The 25,534-nt window shown below is 41.6% G+C and overlaps 1 protein-coding gene across 2 annotated transcripts in view; it reads right to left on the bottom strand.

The window, feature by feature from the left end:
* The window catches only part of LOC125763038 (tyrosine-protein phosphatase 99A), a 43,313-nt gene extending 20,073 nt beyond the window's left edge, over positions 1-23,240 (bottom strand). For both annotated transcript variants that reach the window (XM_049425780.1, XM_049425781.1), the window contains exons 1-6: positions 21,582-23,240; positions 11,202-11,368; positions 9,145-9,271; positions 8,652-8,775; positions 3,596-3,777; positions 1,929-2,116 (exon numbers count right to left, since the gene is read on the bottom strand). In XM_049425780.1, the coding sequence (XP_049281737.1) occupies positions 1,929-2,116; positions 3,596-3,777; positions 8,652-8,775; positions 9,145-9,271; positions 11,202-11,368; positions 21,582-21,678 (885 nt within the window). In that variant the 5' untranslated portion in view covers positions 21,679-23,240. The remainder of the gene's footprint in view (positions 1-1,928; positions 2,117-3,595; positions 3,778-8,651; positions 8,776-9,144; positions 9,272-11,201; positions 11,369-21,581) is intronic.
* Between the last annotated feature and the right edge of the window lie 2,294 nt (positions 23,241-25,534).

The raw sequence follows: 25,534 nt of genomic DNA, 5'->3' as shown, positions 1-25,534 counted from the left end.
TAGGTGTTTTTCCGCTATTTCATTTTATACCAACACTTTTCCTATCGCAAATAGCGGAAATGTGTGTATAAATAGTATAGAAAAAGTGTGCCCTTGTGTGTGTGTTTTTTTTTGTCGTTGTAAATTATTTATAAACGACCGATTCCTGTTTCAATAGATTGTATGGAAGCAAACTGGTGTGCATTGGTGACAAAGTTTGTGCAAAATGCTTCTCTGGTAGTGGGTTGTTGAAATAGTAAATAGTCGGTAAAGTAATTTATGTTGGTTGTTATGAGAAAATAATTACGAAATTGATTGACATTATGCACCTGTTTCATTGTTGAAGTTATGAAGCGCTGATGGCGGTGTGTTTCTTAATGGAGAGAAATTAAATTACCTAACCACAACTGGATACAATTTCTCTCTTTTGATTTAACGATAAAATCGTACTTATATTGGGTTATGTAAATTGCGACATTTAACGACATATTTACATATTAAACATAATCGTTTTCTTGAACACGGAGGAATTTGTATCCACGACGAAATTTCTAGCGCATTCAGAGCATTCTTCCATACGCTAGGGGTGACAAATCAGCAAACGGGAAACTAAAGACGCCCTCTTCAACTGATAGTGTCTAAAAGAAAAAAAACGTATTTTACTACAATTTTCTTGAAAAAGGGTGAAATATTTTACTTGTTTTTGTAGCTAATCCAAACTATTCTTAGATTTTTCTATAATTTTCAATAAACGGTAAGCTTCACTCAAGTTTCGACCCCTGATCGTTCGTGTTGTAGAGATCAGCATTGACAAATGCACTGTTTGCTGAGCCACACAAATGGTAGTAAACTTAAAATTACATATGTTAGTCACATTGTTCGCAAGTTTAACCCCTAATGGTTCGTGCCGCAATCATATGCACCTCCACCAGTATGTCATTTTAGCGCCTACGCTCAGCTGTTTTGTGTCGAAAGTTCTTCCCTTACCGTAAAGGAACAAGTTTAATAGCATTTAAACTTTCCACTACATGCTGTTCCACATGTGTAAAAAAAGGCAAACGGTATGGAGATAAATCTTTATTAAAAAATGGCACACCAAAAAAAAAAAAGATGGAAAAAGTACATTGTGCCAACTATTCCTTGTTCTTGTTCCCGCTCCCTTTTTGGGTGGTACCATTCCCAAAATTATCTCATGTAAAAATGAACTCCCAACTTCAAACCTCTCTCTAACGAACCCGCGTACTTGGCCGAGTAGTGTTCGGGTTTTGCAGCCGGTTTCTGGGTAAATGGATTAGCCGAACTAAAAACATTAACTTTTTTGGGTTGAAAGTCTCGTCCTCACACCGAAAAAAAAACGGGTGGGTCTATTCCTTATGCTCTTATGTCAGTGGGGGCAGGAGAAACGGTGATAATTTCTATTAGAAATTAACTTTTTTTTTCGTTACTCGTTGCTTCGTTCTATTCCCCTTTTTTAGCCATTAGCTAGTTCCACTTCTGAGGTAAACTATGGCAAAACTTTTCTCTATTTCCCGGACTCTACCTTCAATGGTACGTTGTGTTGCGGAGCGGAACGGGTAGGCAAAACCCTGAGTAAGGGGGTTTTGTAAATTGGATAATTTACTGAACTATGTGCCAGTGCAGAACCATCTGCATCATCGTGCACTTGCGATGCAATTGCAGTCGCAGCTGCACTTCATGGTCGCGTCGTGTAACGGTTGAACCATGTACTTCCACCAAAAAAGCTGTTCACTTTCTCCACCTAGGGGTTGGACACTATCAACCCCTCAAGATGCACTCTCTTTCCCCCCTCCCCCCTTACCCCCTCTTCCAGTTTTCCACCATCCCTTTCACCCCCTTCAGTCCGATTTTGCCATCGTGCCGGACAGACTGGTCCGGCTGGCGCCAGCAAAACCCACGGCACGGAGCAAATCGAATTTGGACGTCCTCACCTCGACGGCACTATCGCGAATGTAGATCTCCTTGACGTCGTCCGTGTGGTAGTCCCGGGGCCGGTACGTTATCCGGTAGCCGAGAAACTCGCCTAGTATCGATTCGGGCGGTGGTGCCTTCCACGAGATATATACAGAGGTGGCGGACGTGTTGTGTGCGATTGTTGTTACCGGTTTTCCCGTCGGTGCTGCAATGGGAGAGCAAATTGAAAAGTGAGTAACGAAACGAAAATTGAAACAAAAACAACAAAAAAATCAATAGCTAGCGAAACAGAATACGTAAATGAAAAATGGCTCAGCGCAACTAATGGGCAGCCTGGGTGGTTGCACAACGGGGCTACAACGGGGATGGTTAAGTTGGTCGGTAATGGTATTAGGTAAGTTTGATCATTAGGACCGGTTCCCCCAGTGGTGGACTATCTATTTTAGTGTGCTTCCGCTTTCACCGAGAATGTGGTTTCCGGTGGTATACAACCGCAAAACGCGCGCCCCGGCCAAGTCCGGAAGGGAAAAATTATCCCAAAATACCAGCCCATTTAGTTGTTCTTTTTCTCTCGCTCTCTCTCTCTCTAGAGTGATTTTAAATGTACTTAATGGTAATTAAATTTAATTAAAAGCACTACTGAATGTTAATAATAGATAATAGAGTTTTTTGAGAAAAAAGCGTGCGGTGTAGAGGAATATGTTTGATTTTGTTTTACTATTAATAACAATTATGATCATTCGCTGTGTTAACGAGCCTGTGAAAATACTATTGAACTTAGGCCTAGTTAAAAGATAATTAAAAAATTGTTTAAATTAAAATTTTCTGAGAACAATTCGATATACGATCATTAAACGTTCGCAAAAATGTTCATCCCCTTAACCATTCGTTGGTAAACGTTTATCAAATAAGAATCCGGCACAATGAACCATTTTCCAATTCCAATGAAATGAGCTTTTATCGTTCACTTTCCACGCGAAAAACGGAACCGACTGGGACTGGGCCGTCCAAAAATTAAGCAGCTTCGTCTGACACTTACGGCAGCGTTAATTGATTTTCACGCTACGGCGGCTTTACCGTAGCTTCACGGACATCGAGACGCGCGAACAATCGGTCCAATCCTTCGCAGTGGAACCTTCCTTCGTGCCGATTGAGCGTTTTGGGGCTTTTGCTCTAGAACCGACAGCACGACTCCATCCGGACATCGCGTAAATATCAACTGCTTTGAGATGAAACAAAGCAATAGCAACGAAAAAAAAAAACACATTTCGCCACCAAACTCAATACGAACGGACGTGGGCAGGTATTCAATGTATTTAAATTTATTCAACAATTACGACCGCCGACCGTAGGACGCTTTTCTAAGGACAGACATTTCACGCTTACCGTACGCGGCGGCATTTAAGCGTTACTTTGCCACGAGCCTTCAAATTCGGTCGTCCAACATTCGGATGGTTTGCCAATCCCTACCGCCCATGGTCGACATTCCTCTACCGAAGGTCATTTTAAATTGTGCGTCTAGCAAGGAAAGGCCTTGCCAATTTGAACAGCTTAATTGGATGCCACAACAGGGGCCAGGTTTTGTGCTACGTGGAACGTTGGTGCTGAATTATGGTGAAGCGTGCGAAGAAACATTCCGTCCGAGACACCTCCAGGCAGGCAGATTCGTACGGTGGAAACTTACCTTCACGCAATGTAACGAAGTAATACGATTCTTTTGACGGTTGACTATGGCCAAGCTTGTTGACGGCGATAACCCGGAAGCTATAAACGGTGAATGGCTGTAGCCCTGTCACCTGATGTGCGGCCTGGCTGCTTTTCGTGTGTATCGGTGGTTCCAGCTCCCACTCACCATTTTCGCCAATTCTGAAACAAATAAGCAGGAAGTAGAATGTATTACACATGACCGGAATTGGATGTGCAAGTTTTTATTTGTGATGAAACGAAATATTTAAAGATGACAAAAAAGTGTAATTTTTATTGAACGCTGCCATTATTTGAACGGGGAAATTGGTTTCATACATTTTGCGTTTGTTTTTTTTATCAAAATTGTGTGAGAAAATGACACACATTACCTCGTGACTAACCGCTTAGCAACTGGCGCGTTTGCGAACGCGATTCAGAAAAATTTTGCGAAACTCCATACAAAAAAAATTATCAAAAGTCGCTGTTTGTTTAAAAAAATCGAGTGATTTTTTTAAAGTAGGTACGTACGTGTTGCTTATAGTTATTGTGAATGTAAATACTATTTTTAAAACTGAAGAATGGCTGTTGAAATAAGTTTCTTTTCACTCAAACATTGCTTTAAATAAAAAAAGAGTAAAAAAAATAAAAAATAAAATTCTATAAATTTGAATATTTTGAGGCTATAGCCTTATTTGGTTGAAATAATTTTTTTTTCACTCAAACAATGCTTTAAATGAAAAAAGAATAAAATATAATAAAAAAATTAAAAACATTCTATAAATTTGAAAATTTCCTAAGCCTTAGTTTTTTTTTGGGGGAAATTTTGCAAAATTTTTAAATTGATGTATTTTAATGCGAATTTGTAGAAATAAGTTTCTTTTCACTCAAATATTGCTGCATTGTTAATGATACCGGAACAATTATGACAAGATTTTCCAGCGCCAAACACACAAGAAAACAAAACGCACAAATCTGCGCTAACGTTAGCAGCATCCGCAAACGCGACAATTGCAAAGCATGTAGTGACCGGGTTACAATGAATTATTAAATATCAATTACAAAAGAGAAAACCGAATTCAAAGGAATTCTTAAATTGAGTTCGAATTGAATCTACATACAATATAACACATATATTTAAGGCAACGTGAACGATATCGATTTAATGTGATTGTTCTTTTAGAAAATATTTTTATCGCTTTTACGACAATTAAGTGTAAATGAGTTACTTCTTCTTCTTGGCTTTAACGACCTTACAGGTCACGCCGGCCATTTCTGGCTTACTAGACTTATTTTTACCACGTAGCCGGATAGTCAGTCCTTGCTACGGGGGGACGGTCCGGATGGGATTTGAACCCGGTCCGGCCGTGTGGACTGGCGCCGTTTATCACATGCACCACCGGGCCGCGTAAATGAGTTAATTGGGCATATTATTGGTATGTTGATAGTGAAACAATTATTGCTATGTTTCACCATGAGTCATTGCGTCAATTCTATGAGAGAAATATGAAAATAAAACATGAGTAACTCAATGTTAAATATTCCACTTAAAATTGGTTTAATTTTCAAAAATACCTCACAAATAGTTAATAAAAATATAACAATATGCGTAATTTTTCAAGGCGACATAAAAAAAAGGATTTGGTGATGTGTTCACTGGTATTTCATAAACTATAAAGGATCACTCAAAAGAAACCGTTCCAATTTGGTTCCAAATATTTCTCCTATGAACGATGCTCCAAGTATCGTTCTTTTAGCAGAGTATGCGGCAGCCCATTAGACCTGCATAATCCACGATCTGATGAAAGTGTCAAATCAATCAGTTAACAAGTCCCCAAAGAAATATGGGAATCGATTTAATTAGAGATGTAGCTTTGTAAAAAAACAAACATATTCGATCTATAAACACAAACGGTTCAACATTACTAATGTGTGGCTTCGGATATCAAAATTAAGTTTTAAACTGAATTTAATATTCAAACTCAACCACCTGCTATTATGAATATTTTAACTCCTTTTTTGATTGAAATTAGATTTTTTGGGTGTTGTAATTACGTCATGAAAATCACATGAAACGATTTAATTCGGAGAGTCTTTTTTGGCCGTCTACAAAGCACAAACAATCTTCCAAATTGGATTATATTTAAATAATTTCGGATTTAACTACACCAAAAGCATACATTACAGATTGTAATATACGTTTCTATGCGTCCTTCTTGATTCTACCTACCATTTCCTTATCACTAGATATCCTTTCCCATTCCGGTATTAATTTTTACCATTTTTACCATGGGAAGCCATGCTTTGCCGGGAAAATGCATTTAACAAATTCGTTTTCACAGTACGGGCAACAAACCAATGTTGTGATAAGAGCTTCTACCCGTCAGCAAACAAGCCAATATTCGGTTGCACGTGTTACTGGGAGTGTGGGGGGGAAACATTCGCGATCCACCACGAGAGGTGTAGCCCAAAAAGTCATAAATTTCAACTCATCGGTGTACTCGAAAACAAAAATACCACGAAATACAGTCTCCACACGTACCTCCTCCCGATGGATTTAATGTGTTTTTTTTTTCTACTTCTGCTTCTCCTTCTCACTTTGATCTGTTCCTACACGATACGTTTTTTTTGTATACGTTTACAGACGAGAAAGCTACAGAGCTGGTCGGTTGCCTGAGAATAGAATGGGTACGGAAAAGGGAAGTAACAAAAAAAACGAAAAACAAAAATCCATCCCACTTCCCGTTTAACGCGGAACGGAAGGCAAACATACGTCAAATAAACATGGAGCAAAAAACAAAACAGAAAGTAAAACCGAAACTACGAACAACGAACCCACCAAGCCAAGACACATAAACCGAAAGCCTATCTCGTTGCGAAGCTGAGGTATTATGGGAAGATTAAAAATTTCACCCAACCGTGCCACCGTGCTTCATCTTGGTTGTGGTTTTCGGCGAAAACCGAAGTGGGGCACAATTTCCCACTTTTCCGGCGCTGATAGAGATAACTTTTGTTACGACACCACCAACCAGCCAGTGAAGAAAGTGTACGTTCCCTTAAAACAGGGTAGGGAAATGTTTGATAATCCTCCTCTTCACCCTCATTTCCCCCATTTTAAGAACGTACCTATGCCACCCGTCTTCACGTTCGGGCTTAGCACCGTTCACCAATATTGCCGCATCCGAAGTGGAGGACATGTGTTCTACGCTTCGCTGTGAATGCGTACCTAAGGCGTATGTGCGCGATTGTGCGTGTTCCGGGAGGATCGCATTTCTCGAGTTCGTGTTTGTCTTTTCTCCGTGAGCCAGGTGGAAAATAATAACAAAAGATTCGGCCGAACTTTCGGTTGGCGCACAATATGGGGTGTTTTCCGAAAGTTTCCAATTTTTTTGGGCTAATGCTCATTCGCTCGGGATGCAGATTTGCCAGAGCTTACGAATGGAATCGGGGTTTTTTTTTGCTATATTTATGCCCACAGGGGATATTTCATGGAACTAGAGAGCACAAAAAAGCAACAACGAAAAGGGGTGGTGGGGAAACATAATTTCAACATATTTGTCCTGAAATTCAAACAAAATCCAAAGTGTCATGATTGAGTATAAAATCTTTCTAAAACACTTTTCGATGTACTAGGAAAACTGTACCGGAAATTGTAATTATTGTTTGAGTATGAAAAGGTACGTTCTATTTTTCGCTAAAAATGGTAAACCAACTTTGTACTTATCAATTTGTAACTAACAGAAATATTCCGTGAATTTCAGATTTGACTGTGATATTCTAGAGAACGAAACTTTTTCGGGAGTTCCATTATAATCGTTAATCAAGTATATTGGAGAGAGAGCATAAAGTCTTTTTGTACAGTTTGTTGTTCCCGATTTTGGGAATTGTATTTTTGGGTACAATTTAACATAATGAATTTTCAGAAAAGCTTTAACTGATTGTCCTCTAAACTCGCACATTTTTATCCCATTGTTGTGAGTCAATAATTGTACGTGAACTTTGCATTTGGAACCATATTCTGGGTACCATACTTTTTAAAGTATCTACATGTCGGGATAAGGCAAAGTATAAGGAGGAAAATTAGGCATATTTATAAGCGTATATTTATAAAATTATAAATTTATAAGCGTTGAATATAAAACGGCTGAAAATTTAGATTTTTACCGATTGAACAGTTTATTTACTCCAAGTTTAAACTTAGGTATGTATATTATTTTTAATGTTTAATTTATGCTACCTTAAGTATTAAAAGATCTTTCCTATTATAATGCATAATGTAGAAGACACAGCAAAATGACAAATTGCTTTTTGAACGATCAAAAAATAAATTACCGGTATGATGAAAATTAATGATGGATTACATTTCCCATAATGTACACGCAGTAAAGTCTTCATTCATTACTTCTTTTCATTCAACGCAACAAACCCCCCGAGGTAGTACTTCAGGAAAGAGGAAGAGACGAAAAAAAAAACAGCGATACACTTCTTTCCCAATTCCTATTCAAGTGTTTACCTTTGGTTATTGATCTGCCAAAGGCCCGTCCTAACAACTCGCCCAACTTCGCTTTCATTCAATGCAAAAGACAACTCTTTCTACACAAACACGCTCAACACTTTACCATAAATTCTCGGGACCTTCTCTTACCCGGCCATGCCTAAATCAATACTGAAAGAAAATTTATAGTATCACAAGGGCATCCGGCCGGCGCCGGTGGTGAAAATACCGCCACACCAACGTCAGCCGCCGGCATGTACAACCACCGGCGAAACCAGTTGCCAGTGGAATCAATTTATCTTACACTTAACTCGTTGTTTGCGAAGGTATGTGCTACCGAGCTTTTTAGTGGGATTTTCGATTTTTTTTCTTCCTTGTTTTTTTTGTGTTTCTGAAGAGGAAAAAGGTTGTAAAATAAATATTCTAGCAGCTCGCTCCCTCCCGGGGAAAGTATTACTCCCGGACGACGTGCAACACGGGATGCGGGAGCTATGGCAAGTCGGTGTAAATCTAAACATAATGTCGACGAAATGGGTTTCCCTCTTGCGTTTTCCCCCCGTACCTTGTTTCGATGATGAAATTTGTAACCGGTGCATTTCGGGGATCCTGCGAGTGGGCCCAGGATAAATCGACCGAACGTGACGTGAAGCTTACGACTAGCGGACGTCCGGGCGGGTCAGGTACATCTGTGAAGTAACAAGCAGAAGAGCAGTAGACGTTAAGGCAAAAGCCAGATCTTTGGAAACATTAAGAAAACAAGCGCCCGGTCATATGGGGCTGGGGCAAGACGTCGGTTCGTTAGACTTCGGGCAGCCAGGAAGTAAAATGATACATTTTCTCCTGTCAGCCAGCGGTGGCCAGAAGAATGCCGACAATCTGTACCGTCCGCATGTCTCACGTGCTTTGGCAACGTTTGCCGGAGATTTCGCTGTCACCTCGTAATGTTTCGTACCGGGTTCGTTGTGCCGGAATGGGGATAAGGTGGGAAAGGTGTCTCTCGGTTCCACCCCATCCATGCCGGTGCAACGGTACGCAGAATTTTGTACCGTACTTACCTTGTACCAGCAAGTCAACGATGGCGTCCGGACTGTGCCGATCGTTCAGCAGGCAGCTGTACTCAGCCGTGTCGGAAGCGGTGGCAGGGCTGAGAACCAAACTAAAATTATCAACCACCAGTGTGAGCTGAAACGAGCAAAAAGGGTAATAACAAAGAAGCCGTTGTAGTAATTAGTGTACTGCACAAGGGAATATCCCCCCTTTCACGTACGGGGGACGGTCGGAAACGCACAAGGGCAGGTGACATAACAGCAAAAAAATAGACGCAACCCCCAGTCAAGCGGTGTGCTAGGGAACACACGAGTGTCAGAGCAGAAATGTGTCGATAAAGCTGACGATAATTACACTCGAACATCATCATTACACTCGGGGTCCACCTTTGTTCCCGGGGCCAGAATGTGAAGCGAAATGATGAGTTACATCATTATTTCACTGAATGCGGATGTGTTGGGAAGGTTTTTTTTCGTCCTCATCGTCGTTGTTGTTACTTTCTTGCAGCACCTCATACCGTAGGGAGAGTGAAGAACGGCGTACATGGAAGGAAAAGGTCAGCAATGGATGTCAGTGTCTTCTGGCTTGGGATAAATGAGCGAAATTTCGCACAAGCAAACCAACCGTCAGCTTTGCACGGTAATGAATGGGATGCCAAGGTGACCGGACGGGCAGCTTATGGGTTATGGTTTTGAGCGTTAATAGCTGCTCAAGCAGCACTAAGCTGTGCGGATGAAGTGTGCTTTGTAGGTACGCCGTGATTGGGCACGTTTGCATGGAATGCTTGGTGAAATGTAGACGATTGGACTAATTCTATTCATTAGGATATTTGCTAGCCGAGTGCGGCGGACGCACTAATTAATCTTACACGCACAACGCTTTCTCATGGATGGTGCGCGATAACAGTGCCATAGTAAACCGTACCGTACTAGCAATAGAGCATAATGAAAGAAAGTAAACAGTTGGCAGTAAACGCAGAGAGTTATTCTTGCATGAAAAGCACCTACAGTGGATTAATGGGTGAGCTTTATTGAGTAGACGCTCTGCAAACACATTAAGGCAAGTAATTTTATTCTCACACAATGGAAACAAAAAATCCCAACAAATCTATCGAACCTTAAGAAAAAAGTTTGTAAATGGCATTTACAAATCCATTAACTAGTATCAATTGAAGCTTTTTTTTAAAGATTGCATATGTTGAACTATCAAGTGCTTTAAACAAATATCAAGCGGTTTAAAGTACTCTGAAGGTTTTTTTTAGAAAGTTTGCAGCATATCAGCCATTAAACGTTATGAGGTATACAACACAGAAGGTATTAATAAATTCCATTGCTTCGAAACAGTTAACAGCACATTATGGAGACGCCTGGTACTTCATTAAGAAAAAATCACAAATGGAGACGCCTGGTACTTTACTACAAAAAAAACACAAATGGAGACGCCTGGTACTTTACTCTAAAAAAAGTCACAAATGGAGACGCCTGGTAGTTTACTAGAAATCAAATCACAAATGCAGACGCCCAGTAGCGGACACATGTTTGACTCTGTTACTAACATATTGACTCTGTGAATAGCGTTTATTTAATTTATTTCCTCGCATTTACTTTATATGAAATATATATAATATAAAAAAAAATCAAATAAATAGCTGATGAGCTGGATTAAAACAAACGTTGTACATTACAGCAAGGCCTAATGCGAAATTGCAGAATTATTTTCACACTATGATTTAAATCCTAGGTATTACAAAAACTGTTTACAATAATATACATGATTTACTTAAATATGGTTACAACGAATAAAATGTTCATTAAAGTGAAGTAAAGCAGTCTGAATATAGTCATTGTTACGCCGCTTTCCATCACAAAACATTCCGCACAAACACACAAAAAAGAAACATATTGCTGCTGACCTTTTATCTTCATCGCCACAAGCAGATTAAGGAGATGAGCCAAATTTTTCATTACCATCCTTCCTGTTTTGTGTACACCTTTAATATCCGTCGCATACATATAGTAACCTGCCCGACATAATACACGCGATAAACAGCGTTCGTACAACTTACCCGCTGATTGCTGACCAATGGTAAACCGTTGACGTACTCGGCTATGGTATGGGACGTACGCCAAACCAGCGTCTCCACCAGCGAACGCTCGTTAACGCCCGGACAGTCGAGGGTAATGTTTTTGCCCGCTACCGCTACGTACTTGACCACGGGAATGTTTTCAATATCTGCAACGATAAGAGGCAACGAATATGAGCGCAAAGAGTTATGCACTGCTTTTGGTTGGGTCCGATGGTCCCTCCCTCAAAACGATACGGTAAGTGAAGCGAAGGAACGGTGGCTTTCGGGTCGAAGGAAGAGACTGGTGAAAAATGATGATGTCCATTACAGAACGTGGCGGATCGTTTGGCGTTTCAATGGGAGCGGTTTTTTTTGTTTGGTTGCCTTTGTATGGCTTGTTTTGCGTTTGCCCTACCGATTGCTTTGCCACTTTTCGTACGATGATTAATGGCCGTCATGGTAAATGTGTTGCACTTGACCTGTGGGATTTCTCTTTTTCATGTTTTCGTGACATCAAACATGCGTAAATTTAAAGCCAGTGGCTTTCCACCCAACATAATTTAATGTTTCGATGGGAAGCACCGTGGCTAACGCGGTTCATGCAACACAGCGGCTAACACGGGTTGCGTTAGATTTATTGCTTTTGGATAATATATTTTAACTTTAATAGGCTCGCACAATAGAGATTGTGAAAAGAACAAAGGTTAAAATGATTATTTTAAAAGGTGCATGAAATACGCGTGTGTGTGGATTGGTTTAACAAAAAAAAAAGTATTATAATTTGTTTTAAATTATTTAAAAACCATCAGCGTCACTATAAATCATCGATATTTCTAAGCACTTTGAATTTCTCACTTTTTGTTCATAACCGAATATAATTACCTCCATCAACACCAACACATAAGACAATCAAAAGGAAGGTTCTTTCCGAAAGCCCACAGACATTATGTAACTTGCGCGTGCTTGTCACCTACTGTCCCACAATGTGTGGTGGTTTGAATCGATTAAAAAGGATATTTCGGCAATGGCCCATAAGGCACAGCACTGATGTTCGGTGAACAATATGGTACCCATTCGAGGAATATCATCCATTCTTCTCTTCTACCATCGGTCGCATCCTCAAACTATTATCAACGAAAACATTCACATTCACTCAAACCATCGTCTGCCTACACTGTTTGACTACTTGTACAGATTCCCATTGATTGTTTTTTTGTTGTTGTTGTTGCTACTCGTTCAGATTGTTTCCATCGAAAAGGCCAACCTACCGAATTTCGCAACACACTGTAAATATGTCACCTTCGATCGAATCCGTTCCCCGTAGCAAAGAACCTTCGACGATGTTATTAGTTTGTTGGGAAGTTTCTTTTTACGCCCTTTTGCGTTACGCTATCCCCGCATATCTCACGGCATCGCAACGGCTAGGGAGTTTTTGTTGTTGATGCCAACGAACGCAAGGATACAATCCTGCACCATCGGTTCCTTCCTCAACCATAATCACCAAAGCTGAAGATTCGAACCAGAAAGCCGACGGAAGATTCCGACGGCCGAGGGTAGAAAGTTTTGGTTTCTGTTTGCCACTCCATAGCCGGTTTGATTGGAGCCCACTCGGGTTGACTGGGGCAGCTTACGGCAGGGAAGTAGCAACTTAATGACTGATAACTTTGGGAATTAATTGAAATAGTTTTTCTAACGAACGGCAATCTGTCGAAGCATAGGAACTCTGTGCAGGTGGGGGTTTTGAGTTTGCTCGAAAGCATGCATTGATTGATACAGCTTTCAACGATACTGACAGACTGTTCGTATTCCGTATAAAGCATAGAGAAGATTATAGTGAGGTTTTTAAAAATAATTTGATTTAATTTTAATTCTATTTTATTTTTAAAACATGTCAATGAATTCAAACTTAAGACGTATTTATAATATTTTACTAGCAAAAATTTCTAAACACTTTAACTCAATTTTTCCTTAATAAAAACAAATCTCTGAAATATCCTACCTAAAACGTATCAATATGTGTACCAGCTGTAAAAGTTTGATAGCATTTTTCAGGAAAAACGTATCAAATGTGGATCAAACAACAACTCGTTACCTGGAAAAGACATTTCCCGTGATCCACCCAATCATCAATGTTTTGTTGGCTACTGTACAAAACATACGAAGGAAAAACTAGACACAAAGGGTGATGATGCTACGAAACCATATCTATCGGTTTTACGTGAAAGTTGTTCGACGGTTATTGTTCGTTCAATATTTTTCGTGTGAAAACAAATGATCCAATGAAAACTTATCTCGTCTCTGCGTGAAACCCTTTCATCCGGCATTGCGTTTGCCTTCCCTGTAGGAATGAAACTTTCTCTTTGACTTATTGATAGTATTATAATCGAAATTGAAGAAAATCAAATCACTGTCGGAAGGAGAACAGTTGGAGGCAACTGTTATAAAAAAAGTGCTCCGTTGTTCGGTAACAATGTGCTTTATACTTTGAGTAAGTTTAGATCACAGTCGCTCCTCTGCGTTGCATGTAATGGTCCTTTGACTTGAAATGAACTGAGCATGTGATTGTAAGCATTATGTCGTCCGTTTTTTAACAACATACCTACATTTTTGTTTGTTTTGAAAAATACCCGTAGCAGTGTAAAAAGGGTTGATGGGGAAAACACCTCACAAATACTTAGTCTCCTCTTTGGTTTTTTAAAATCAGAAAATATATTCTTTTATTTGCTTAAATTAATCGCAAGGGTTTCCAGCACGACGTGTGAAAAAATACTTTATATTGAAAAAAGTTTTTACATTTATTTTGATTTAAAACAAATCTGTTCATAACATAAAAAATGTGGAAAATTCTTATTCATATACTTTTTCCTTTTATTTATCGCATTTCGATAAGCGAAAAAGGACTTTTAAGGATTTTTTTTAACATTAATCTTGCTTTAATTTATTCAACCACTTGATTCACAAGCATGATCACGATTAGCATTATCATAATCATTTCCAAAACTTCACCCTAACATGGGCTACATTACTTTAGTAATCTTTTCACGTAACCAATCACCCAACAAACGAATCATCGTCCCACAAAATCCTCCTCCACGTCGTGAGACATTCAAGCAGAAAAAAACGCTCCTCCGCCAAACGGAATCCCCAAAAACACTAAATCAGTGCAGACAGACACAGGCAAAAGTTTGAACACACTCCGCACTACGATTAGGAAGTGGATCAGATAATTGTTTGATAAAACGAACCTCACCTCACTGCCAAACACTCCACAAACTTTACCTTCCGAAGCAACAGCAGCAGCAGCAGCAACAACAACAACAGCTAGAACTTGCGTTTGAAGAAGGTACACAGCACGGGATGCAATAGTAGTGGGACAAGTTTTCGGGATAAGCTTCAATAACACGCCCAACAAACATATAACACGCAGTGCTTTACGCGAATGCTTAGTCATTCGAAAACAGCTTTTTGCACACAGCTGACTTCACCACGGCGCGAAAGACGCACATTGGGAGTGCAGCAACAACAAAAAAGGAGGAAGCTACCGCCTTTTCAGCTCGGTTGCGTCTGGAAGTGGAAAGGTTTCGTTTAACCGGTTGATTGAGTTGCTCGCAAAACTTGTTTGAAGTGAAACTTATCTTTTCTGATCTCCCATCGGGGTACCTTCCCTTTTCTGCCGTCCCTCCCCTCAAAAAGGGGGCACATTCGTCCACACCGCTACCGTAAGAGTACGACGACTCTTTGTTCTGACCTCGGTTTACGGGAACCGTCCGCGAAGCCGCGGTAGAACGCGAAAGATGCGAACATAGAACACAGATTTCTTCGATCTCGTAGTCGTTCGGTTAGCGGAGGGGTCTGACAGGAAGGCCCGCGAACGGGTCTCGGGATTCGTATTTCTTTCTCGAGGTAAAACTTTCTCCTTTCGCCACGGCACAGTTTTATCAGTTTTTGTGAATCTTTTCGCTGAGCAAAAAAAAATATCTCTAAAGACACACATCCACACATCCACAACCGACACTCAAGTGTACGTAAGGAACGGCAAAACTAAGACGTTCGATCTTAAGAGCAGTTGTAGCTCACGGCGCGTCTGGAACAGACAACTGTTCGCGTAGTGTTCGGTTTTCTTCGAAAGGCAAAAGAAAAACGGATCGTAAGCTGCTGCTTGCAGGTTTTTTTTGCTGAAGACCAGACCAGCGAGCGTCAGAGTGCTTGACGTTGCAGAACCAAGACCTGTCGAATGCAGAATCCGCACCGAACCGGCTGTGGCATTTTATCAAAACCGGAATGACACACGACAACGTACGAACAGAAATGAAAGAAAAAAAGAAAGAAAAGAAAAACCCCGAGAAAAGTAAACCCACTCCCAACCTTTCGTGCACACAGTTATCGAACAAAAAAAAAAAGCAGGCAAAATCGTTCCAATACTCTTTGCGCCCCTGTTATGTCGGTCCGTTGGTATCAATCGGTTGTAGGATTATAAATATTTCGTCCACCCTGATTGGATGCTGGAGACGTCGTGACGATATCGAAGCGTACGAAAAGTCTGATACCATTTTGTAGCCATTCCGAATGGTAGCAAATGGTAAGAAAGCATGTGCACATGTACCCAAGGCAAGCGGTACGATCATACAGACGGCCACACCACTCGTTTGCTGCACCTTCGGCTCCCTCGGAAACGGAATGGAAAATTCTCTAGAATCAAATTACCAAATCATAAGGCAAAATGGGGCGGTGAGGGCCGAAGTGGCACGGGAGTCGGGATCGTTTCGGTTTAAGGATAATCTTGTTTGCCGAAAGGACCTCGGGCTAAATTAATTGGATTATTAGGAAGGTGCAAATGAGCGTCCCGGGCATCGAGTCGTAAGCCATTTGTCAATTATGTGGCGAAAGATGGAAGGAAACGGATACGTACGTTACGACGTTAATGAAATGTTTTAATGCTGTGTTTGGTTTGATCAAGCTTTACAAACGCGCATGCACCTCTATTATTCTTTCCCAGGACTTTGTGGACAATGGAAAGTAGAGGGATTTTTTGTTTGTTTTGCTCTCACCTTGCTGATGGACTTGATGGGAACTGTTGAAATGTAAACAAGATAACAAGGGTTGGGTTTATCATTTGTATGCGTGTTAAATGATGCAGAACGCAGCTGCATCCATAAATGTATGTACTGCTGGCTGGGAAATATGTAAATGGGTTCCAGGTTATAGGTCTTTCATTGCATTTATCACATACAAGTGTTATTCGCTTTAACGTTTTGCAACAACCAGGTAATGAAAATAGAATGTATTATGGTTAAACTGAAGGCATTCAGGTAACGGATCGAAACTTATACAGACGTTGTTGCAAACACTACGGTCTTCGACTCATTTAATTCCGTCATTTTGGCTCAACACATCGTCGCTCGCGTGTTATGGACGTCATTGCGTCAAACCAATACATCAACAAAACACCAGTCAGTAGACCTTTTACCGCTTAGTCGGTCTTAGTCAGTCCTTGCTACGCGGGGACGGTCCGGATGGGATTTGATATCCGATCCTCTCGTGTGGAACCGGCGTCGTTTATCACATAAAACACCGCCCTCGGTAAATGATGAAAGTGCATACGTAAGTGCGTAAATTCGAGATTGTGATATGGCCCTATGCGTTTGATTATTGACTTCAACACAGATGGTCATGGGTTCAGTTCTCAGTTCATCGATTCGTCGGTTCGTGGGTTTGTGGGTTCGTCGGTTCGTTAGCGCTGTTGTTGCTGTTCCATGGCCTGTGTGTCTGATTCTCGACTTCTGCACTGTCAAATTAGACATTCTTGAATTGGAAGAAATTTGTTTATTACTTGAGTTTCTCCATATATTTAGCAACAATACCTAGATCGGGGCGGTCCGGTGGTGCATGTGATAAAACGGCGCCAGTCCACACGGCCGGACCGAGTTCAAATCCCATCCGGACCGTTCCCCCGTAGCAAGGACTGACTATCCGGCTACGTGGTAAAATAAGTCTAGTAAGCCAGAAATGGCCGGCGTGACCTGTAAAGGTCGTTAAGCCAAGAAGAAGAAGAAGACCTAGATCAGACCAAGAAAACAAGCGTCAAATATTTTAATTTCTGTTACAAAATTTAAAAAACAATATCTATAGCTTTTGCATCCTTGGATATTACTTTCGACGACGGAGTTTCCTTTATTTTATAGTGTCTATAAAATAAAACCAGACATGACAATCTGTCGCCTGGTTTTTAAATTATTATAAAAAATTTAATATACACCCTCTACATTCAACAACCATCGTGACTCATTTAAAAATGCTTTACAATGCTTTATGTTCTTTCTCACTAGTTAAATGGATTTATAAAAGCATAACTAACAATACATTCTGTTGCTAGTCACTCAAACATTTCGCACAGAACACATTGCTGTCGGTGAACTACAAACCATTGAATCGTTTCATCATCTAACAACAAAAGGGGTACATTAATTATATTCTATTTCGGTAAGGAAAACAACAAAACACTTCACCGCTCGTTTCGTCTTGCCTTTGATTGAAACGATTGTAAGAAGACGCTCATTTGAACCTCAAAACTGAAAAAAAACCCAGCAGGACGACACCACAGAAACCCGCAAGCGTCTCGCGTCCCCAAACGAATTGTGAACCATAATTCAACCAAATACTTCACCATTCATCCTAATTCAGTTGTGATTTGTTTGCGCAGGACGGGCCCTTCCACCTTTGCAGCAGCGGGTGGAATTGCCCGCAAGAAAGTTCGCACGAAGCGTAGGACATGAAAATGGGGTTTTTCCGCCTCGATTGCGGAACGGCCCAAAAACCGATGTAGAAGGGGTGCGGAGGGAAGGCGAGGAAACAAAATACATCGAAACACAGTCGTCCTTGTCGTGCTCGTCCCGAAATCAATCATTTGTAATGTATCGTCGAATAAATTGTCGAAACACTTCACCCACGGGGTACACGGCTGGATGCCTGCTGCCGACCGCGATGCCTAGTTGGTCGACGGATGGTTTGAAAAGCTCGTTTAAATGTCCGGAATAAACTTTCCCTGAACCGTAGCATTTCGGTGTAAGGTGGGGAAGAAGAGGAAGGGAAAACGGTGGAAGCAAGTGCCAAGTAAACGAAGGTATTAACAGAGGGAAAATTTAGAAACGTAGGCCAACCCGGTCGATGGCCAAAAAGGGGTTGCATTGGATGTGTTTTCTGTGTTTTTTTTTTTTGTTATACTTTTTAGTACACGGAAAGTGGCCCCAAAACTCCCACATCGTATTTCTGGTCGCTACCCAATCGTTTGCGATTCGATGCGTACTGCTCTTGCGGAATGGGCGAATGGAGGGTTGGAATCGAAACGTTTGGGGCAATGTGTATTTAAATTGCTAATATTGACAAGGATGTATCGTTCCTCCCATCGGGACGAAGCTGGTGCTCTGTTGTCGTGCCAGACTTTACTTTGGTCTGCCAGTACCGTTTTGCTGGATGTTGGGAATTTGATGATGTGTTTCATCTTTTGCGTAAACCTTGTTTTGTGGGTGGCAAAAGGAGGAGGGGGTTTTCGCCCCGTCAGTACCGGGAGACTGGAGGTTTAGCTTCCAATTGATTTTGCTCTCGACTAGCGTCGCGAGTCAATCGGTTGTATTTGACTAATATTGAAATATTAAACCAATGGAAAGCTAACGTCGCAAAACGTTACCACACACTGACATGTGTGCCTGGCGTGATGATATTGAGCTTCGAATGGGTTAACCTTTGTTGTTCCGAGGTGAGTTTTTTTTGCTAATGTTCCGCCATACTTTTCATTTGATTACATTGTCATGGATTTATGCACAATACAAAAAATGCTACATAGTATCATATGCTTCTGATGGTATATGGTTAGGATGGTTTGTTTGGTTTGAAAATTATATATGCAATGCGGTGGTGGTTCTGCAAATCGTGAACAAGGAAAGCGGTAAACGGGTTTTAATGTTTTATTCTATCAAAGGCATATAGAATGACATTTTTCCTTTAAAGTTTTAAGTATAGTTATACCTTTACTATTAAAAATATTCTTAGTTTACTGTACTTTATATATTGGTTCCAAAACTGAAGAAAAAAGGTGAATCCAGGAATTGAGACTGGTAACCAATATTGTGATTTGTCGTACAATACTTTACCACTGTTTTTGATTTACCACTGTACTTGATTTAAAAAATCATTATTTCTTCACTTTGCTATTTGCAGGAACAATAAAAATTGGTACTATTGTACTGCTACAACGGCCCTCCGATTCTGAAGGACACATCAACACCATTGGTTTAGTTTGAACCTGTCACACCTTATCTTTTCATGCGAATAGTTGATAGCAGCTTTAATGGTCGACTAGTTTTAATCTGATAACATCTGGAGTCTTTTATGCTCTTCCTCTTGCTAGTTTTCTTCAACTACAACTGTGAAGGTCTTAGCCTGATAATTCTACCTTTTCTTGTATTTTAATTGAAGTCTTTTCTGCAATCTTGATCCAAATCGAATCTTGAATAGTAGTTTTAGTACTGAAGTTGCCTTGTAAGAAATCGAAAAACCTTGGTGATTTTAAATCGTTTCTCATAGTTCATAATTCGTAGGAATTCTGACAGTTAGAATTCGTCTTTATAGTGGATCCTGAAAACATCTTCCAATACACAACCGAATTATCCGGAATTCCTTTTCTCCAAACACCAAATACTTAAAACAGACTTTCCATAGTTTGCACACGAGAGTTCTTGGGGAGCATAAGAGTTTTAGTACTATTTCTCTCTTCTTAGCATAACGTCCTGGAAGGTCATGCCATCCATTTCTGACTTATTAGACCTATTTTTACCACGTAGCTCGATATTCAGTCCTTGCTACGGGTAGACGGTCCGGGCGGGGATTTGATACCCAGTCCAGCCCTGATGTAAGACCGACGCTGCTACCACATACATACACCAACAGATACAGAACAGATCTGTATATGTCAAATCCTCTTGTTCCAAAATTAAATGGAAATAACAAGAAAATAGCAAGCGTATTCAAATAATTTATTTACAATGTTTAAAAAACAAACATCTTATTCCGTTTTCCAATTAACACTTAAAGCATACTGAATTCATGTTTATTTCTGGTACAAATTAATCAAATCGTTCAATCACACTAATGTCTCAATTTCTCTTCTTGGCTTAACGTTCTTATAGGTCATATCAACGAATGACGTCATAAACTTTCCCTATACAATCGTGTTTAGGACGTATGGGTAACGGTTAAATGAATTAATTTTCCACCAACGATACTCTGATGGTTAAAGCTAAGTATATTTATTCGTAATGATAACGATTTTCCCGCACATCACATTTGTGAGTATAAGTAGGTTGCATGAAATCAGTCTTTACCCTTAAACCTCTCAAGTTAACGTATTTTCTCACCCCTCCCCACTCAGTCCGTGGAACCCACCATACCTTGCAAGAGGCGGTGGTCGATAATTAACGATCGATAAAGCTGATAGAATCTTGAAGCGAACGCGATACGATCGAACAACACTACCTTGCTGTCATGCTTCACCGACCGACCGGATACAACCGGGCTCGTTATCCATCCAACATTCGGTTAGCTGCATGTTGGCCTAAAGGTTCCGCGGGTGCAGGTGAATGTTGAAGAAGGAACCGAAAGGGGAGCTAGGGCAACATACAACTCAACGCATGAGCTAGCGTAGCAAGTGAGCATCACATGCTTATCCCTTTTCAAGATATGATGCACGTAATAACGTTAGAAAGATGCTTCAAAGTTTAAGAAGAGCGTTTAATAAAAATCCAATAAAGACAAGCCAAGGGTTTTTAGGAGAGCCGGAGCCACTAACCGTGTGCCAATAGCGTACCGAGCTGGAGTGTTGACTACGGTAGCGAGCACTACCGATGTGGAATCGGTAACCATCCGTGTGTTCTTGATTCGCAATCCCTCCCAGTGGAGTGTGTTTTATCGCATCGGGGAATTGTTTGTAGCGCATTTCATTTGCTGCCTGCCTGCTGCCTGCTGCTGCACAAAGCGAACATCTTTCTGTGAGAATGTGTGCTTTAAGTGGTTCTGCGAAAGTTGGTGCGGCGTTTGAAGCACCGTTGTCCGTAGAGTGTTTTTGGGCCGAAGAGCAACAAATTTTTCCTAACCCCGGTGAGTGTGTCGGGAATAGCTTTTTAAGCAGCTCGTCATTTTTGGTCGGCACACGATTTCATCAACCCGCCCGGTTACGGTTCCCATTCGTAGAGACATTATTTCACTTCCGCTAGTGAGTGCGCACTGTCCCGTGAAGCCCCACAGTTAGAAACACGTTCCTTCGCCTTCACACGAACGAATGATAAAGTTCGCAACAAAAGTAGAAAAAACCATGCAAAACAATCTTACCGAAAATTCTACTCGTACCGGAACCGGTAATGAAGGATGCTGCCAAAATTAATCCACAGACGATAAATTTCCACTTCGCAACGATGGAATACCTCATGGTTACGGAACCGATGGTACCGTGCTGCCGGTACCGGTACGGTACTGCTGTCCTTTTGGCATTCAAATAAAAGAAATCTTTCTTCAACCACTAGCCAACCACTACGGTCCACCAACACGGTCAACACTGTACACCACCAACATTAGCGGGAACCCAAGGGACCAGGGAAGCCAGAGAGGTCGCGTGACACTTCAGCTGCTGGGTACGGTATGCCCGATGGATCAGGCAGCAACATTAGCGATAATGTGACCGATATTTCATACACCAAAACCACTAAAACCTCTTTTTCGGATGAATATTTGCCGCCCCCAGCCCGGGTTTCGTACTCCACCCGGGTTGCCGGATAGTATAGTTGAAGCTGAATTATTATGCTAATTCGAACTCTCTCTCCTTTACCGGTTTTGCGGGATTGGCCGCTATTGCTCGCAGTTGAGCACTTCGCGTGGAAAACGTACGCAGAGGTCGGTGATGTGGGTGAGTAGAAAGAAAATACAGCTTCCAAAATGCTTCCCTTTTTTTTCTCACGCCGTACGTATCAACTTCAGTGCCCGTGTACGTGTAGCATTGCGGGCAGACACAGACACTTTGCCACTTGTAAAAATTGGCACTTTAGCTATGGTTGGTTATTGGAATTATTTTTCACAAAAGGTGCAGCTTTTAGTGGGGAACACTTTTTTGTTTTAATTTTTTTTCAGCAGCACCGTATAAGCTCTTTTCCCGGGTTTAAACACTATCACAAAATGTAGCTTCACTTGAATGGATTCTTTGACGGATTTTATGTGCTATATTTGCACCAAAAAAATCAAAACCGCTTTTGCCTGTGTTTTTTTTTCACTTACCAGGACGTATAGCTAATTTCCGTCACTTACTTACACTCTATTTAATAGACACACCACTCAAAACAAAACGCTTCGCACGCGTGCGAATGACTTTGTTTACACACAACGGATCTTGACACTTGTTTTTCCACCCGAAACCTCGCACGCGTCGAAACAGTATGGCATGGCCAGTCGTACGGCCAAACCGAAAACTGCGTGTCGTCGATTTGTCTGGCCCCTGCGACCGGTGACACGGTACACTACCGCTGACTGTTGACATTGGTACGAATTGGGTGGGGGCTGGTGGTGTTTTTTTGATGGCATCAGCGAAAGTGAGAGCTGTCACATTTTTATGGCAACATTTTCCTTCTTTTATATATTTCCCAACACTCCCCTTTCCGCTTCTTCCCCCCTCGGGAGGGTGGTTCCAGCTTCCGTACCAACCTATCAATTCAAAGACACACTACGAAAACAGGCGCAAGCAAAACATCTCTAAACACAAAACACGCACACTAGAACCGGTGCGTCACACGTGATCGTTGATGCGAGAACCTAGCGAAACACATGACTACGCGCACTAGGGTGATTGTGGGGGGTGGCTTGCTTTTTTTTGTTGGCCATCCATCCAACACCCCCTGCTGAGCTGGCCGGATTCTTCCTTGTTGCGAAACCAACAAACCGAACGAATTTACTACCTCACAAAACGCGAACACGGTCAAGGATAGCACGGTACTGAACGGAATAAAGCTGGACCCCGTCACCGGAAGCTACTTCTGTACGAGTGTACTACGAACCATAACGCACCTCCTGCTCTCACCTGAAGGAAAACGGGCGAGAGAGTTTAGTGTGCGTGAGAGCGCGAGAGCGTGAGAGTGAAAAGAGCAGCAGGCAGCGCGCTGTTACTGCTCGAAAAACGGGAAGTCCTCGCTGTTTACTACGGCTGCTCGAATGTCGGATGCTGCGTGTTCGTCATCCGATGTTGTTACGGTTGCTGAGCAACGTTACGCGAGCGGGCTCCAATGTATTTTTGTGTTTTTTGCTTTGGCGCGCAGACACGGGCCGTAATGGGACGCAAGCAGCAATGAAAGACGGCGGTTACTTTTCGGCTTATGACTATGGGGGATTAGATGAGGCTGGTACTTTCTTTTTGGGTGTATTTTTTTTATTGCTAGCTCTCTCTTTCTCTCTCAGCACACCTCCTCCCTTTCCCAGATCTAGGCCATTTTCTACGCCAAGGGAAATACGGCGCGGGGGAGGGGGTGAAAGCATTAAAGTGCGGAAGGACCCATTAAAGAGCGATGATTTTCACTTAATTATTTTTTTGTGTGTGGTTCTTTCCAGGTACCAGGTATTCAATTAGCATTGACAGACGAAGATAATAGCACTTTAGCAGTACAATGTCCGTGGTGGGAAGAAAAAGATTAAGTGAAGTAACAAGATAGTATTATTTGGCAAACTCAACATGAACATGATAATGGAGGTGTTGTAACATACCAGCACCAATACGCGACAAACATCCCCAAAATTCGAGAATATGAAATATTTAAAAGCAACACAGAAATCTCCGTGTTTTGCTTATTAAAATCATGCTAACAACCGGGCTGTGTGTGCGCACCCAAATTCGAATGCTAATTATTTTACGCCGGTTGGTTCGGTTCGGTTTGGACAGACCGGGCTGACAGCGGTCTGGGAAAGTTTTCTCCACTTTCAATTACATCCAATCATCCGTGAACATGGTGAAACAATACCCTTCGCCACACACCGAAATGGAATCCATTTCCCAAAGGTGCTGTAGGCACAACACCAACAACACATCATTCGGGCATGGTGCCCGGTGTATGTGGCCGTGAGTACTATTTTGCTTGCAGCATACATTTATATGCTCCCGTGAAAACATTCAACGGCATGTTCGCTTCCAAAAGCCGGCGAAAAGGATTCAGATGCGATGGCCAGTATCATGTGAGGATAGCATGTGTTTATACTCTTAGCATTGCGATTCGAACTTTATACTTCGGTACTCGGAACATGTGGCTTTTGCGAGACAAATATTTATCGTAATATATGAATTAGGCACAAATCCGAACCGAAGCTTCCGGTGTTTGGATTTGAAGCACAAATACATGTACATATTGTCAAATTTTACATTTCCCTCGAAATCTACGATTAGCGAAGGATTGTGTTTGCTGTTCTTTTAATCAACATTCTTCCCTCTCTCTCTCTCCCTCTCTCGCCAGCAAAACCTATCTTGCCCAGCATGCCGTTACGCACTAATTTCATCAATGCTGGTCAACACAGCGGTCAGGATTTTGCAGCATCGCGTAACAGCGTACTGGAAACGGTGTCCAGTAACGGATAGCCCGGAAAATGATCTATTTGATTAAATATTCAACAGCATCCGACGGTCCGGACGAAGTCCAACGGAGTCGGGTGCAGCAGGTGCAGGTAGGTTTGGCTGTCTTGTCCTTCTACCGTAGCGAAGAACAAGGCTATGTCCATCAGCATTATCGTTGCGGTGCCTTTTACCTTCGCACGGTGTGGGTTAGCACCTGGTTCCTGTGCCCTCTGTAACAAATTTCCGCGCTTTGTTTCGCAATCGTTCTGGTACGATAAACACACCGGGGCCAGCTTACCGCACTGGCCAGCCACAACCACAGAGCCAAGTCAACGGTGTGTTTTGAAGGACAACAACAGTTCCTGTCGGTTTTACGGCACCCGTTTGGTCACCATCCGACCATTGTCATCATCATCGTTGGCAAGTAACAATGTTTATCTTGTTGCAGAATAGCTAATTGTTGTTAAGTATAAACACGGGACGGGAATGCTGTTTGTACACTCTACGCGACACATCCACAAATGTTGGAATTTTCCACCACTTCTTCCAATCTCTCACCGATCCGCCAAGTGATTAATCTTGAAAACGTGATTTCCTCTGTACCATCCATACCTTCACCAGGGGGTCACATACTGGTCAGCACGGGTGATGTGCACGATTTGTAATTACGATGAAAGGCTGCGAATTTACCTGTGTAAAGGGGGGA

The sequence above is a fragment of the Anopheles funestus genome, chromosome 2RL (genome assembly GCF_943734845.2).
Source record: "Anopheles funestus chromosome 2RL, idAnoFuneDA-416_04, whole genome shotgun sequence".
NCBI lineage: Eukaryota > Metazoa > Arthropoda > Insecta > Diptera > Culicidae > Anopheles > Anopheles funestus.
Note: the sequence above shows the minus strand (reverse complement) of the source record. Positions and strands in the feature narration are given on the sequence as shown.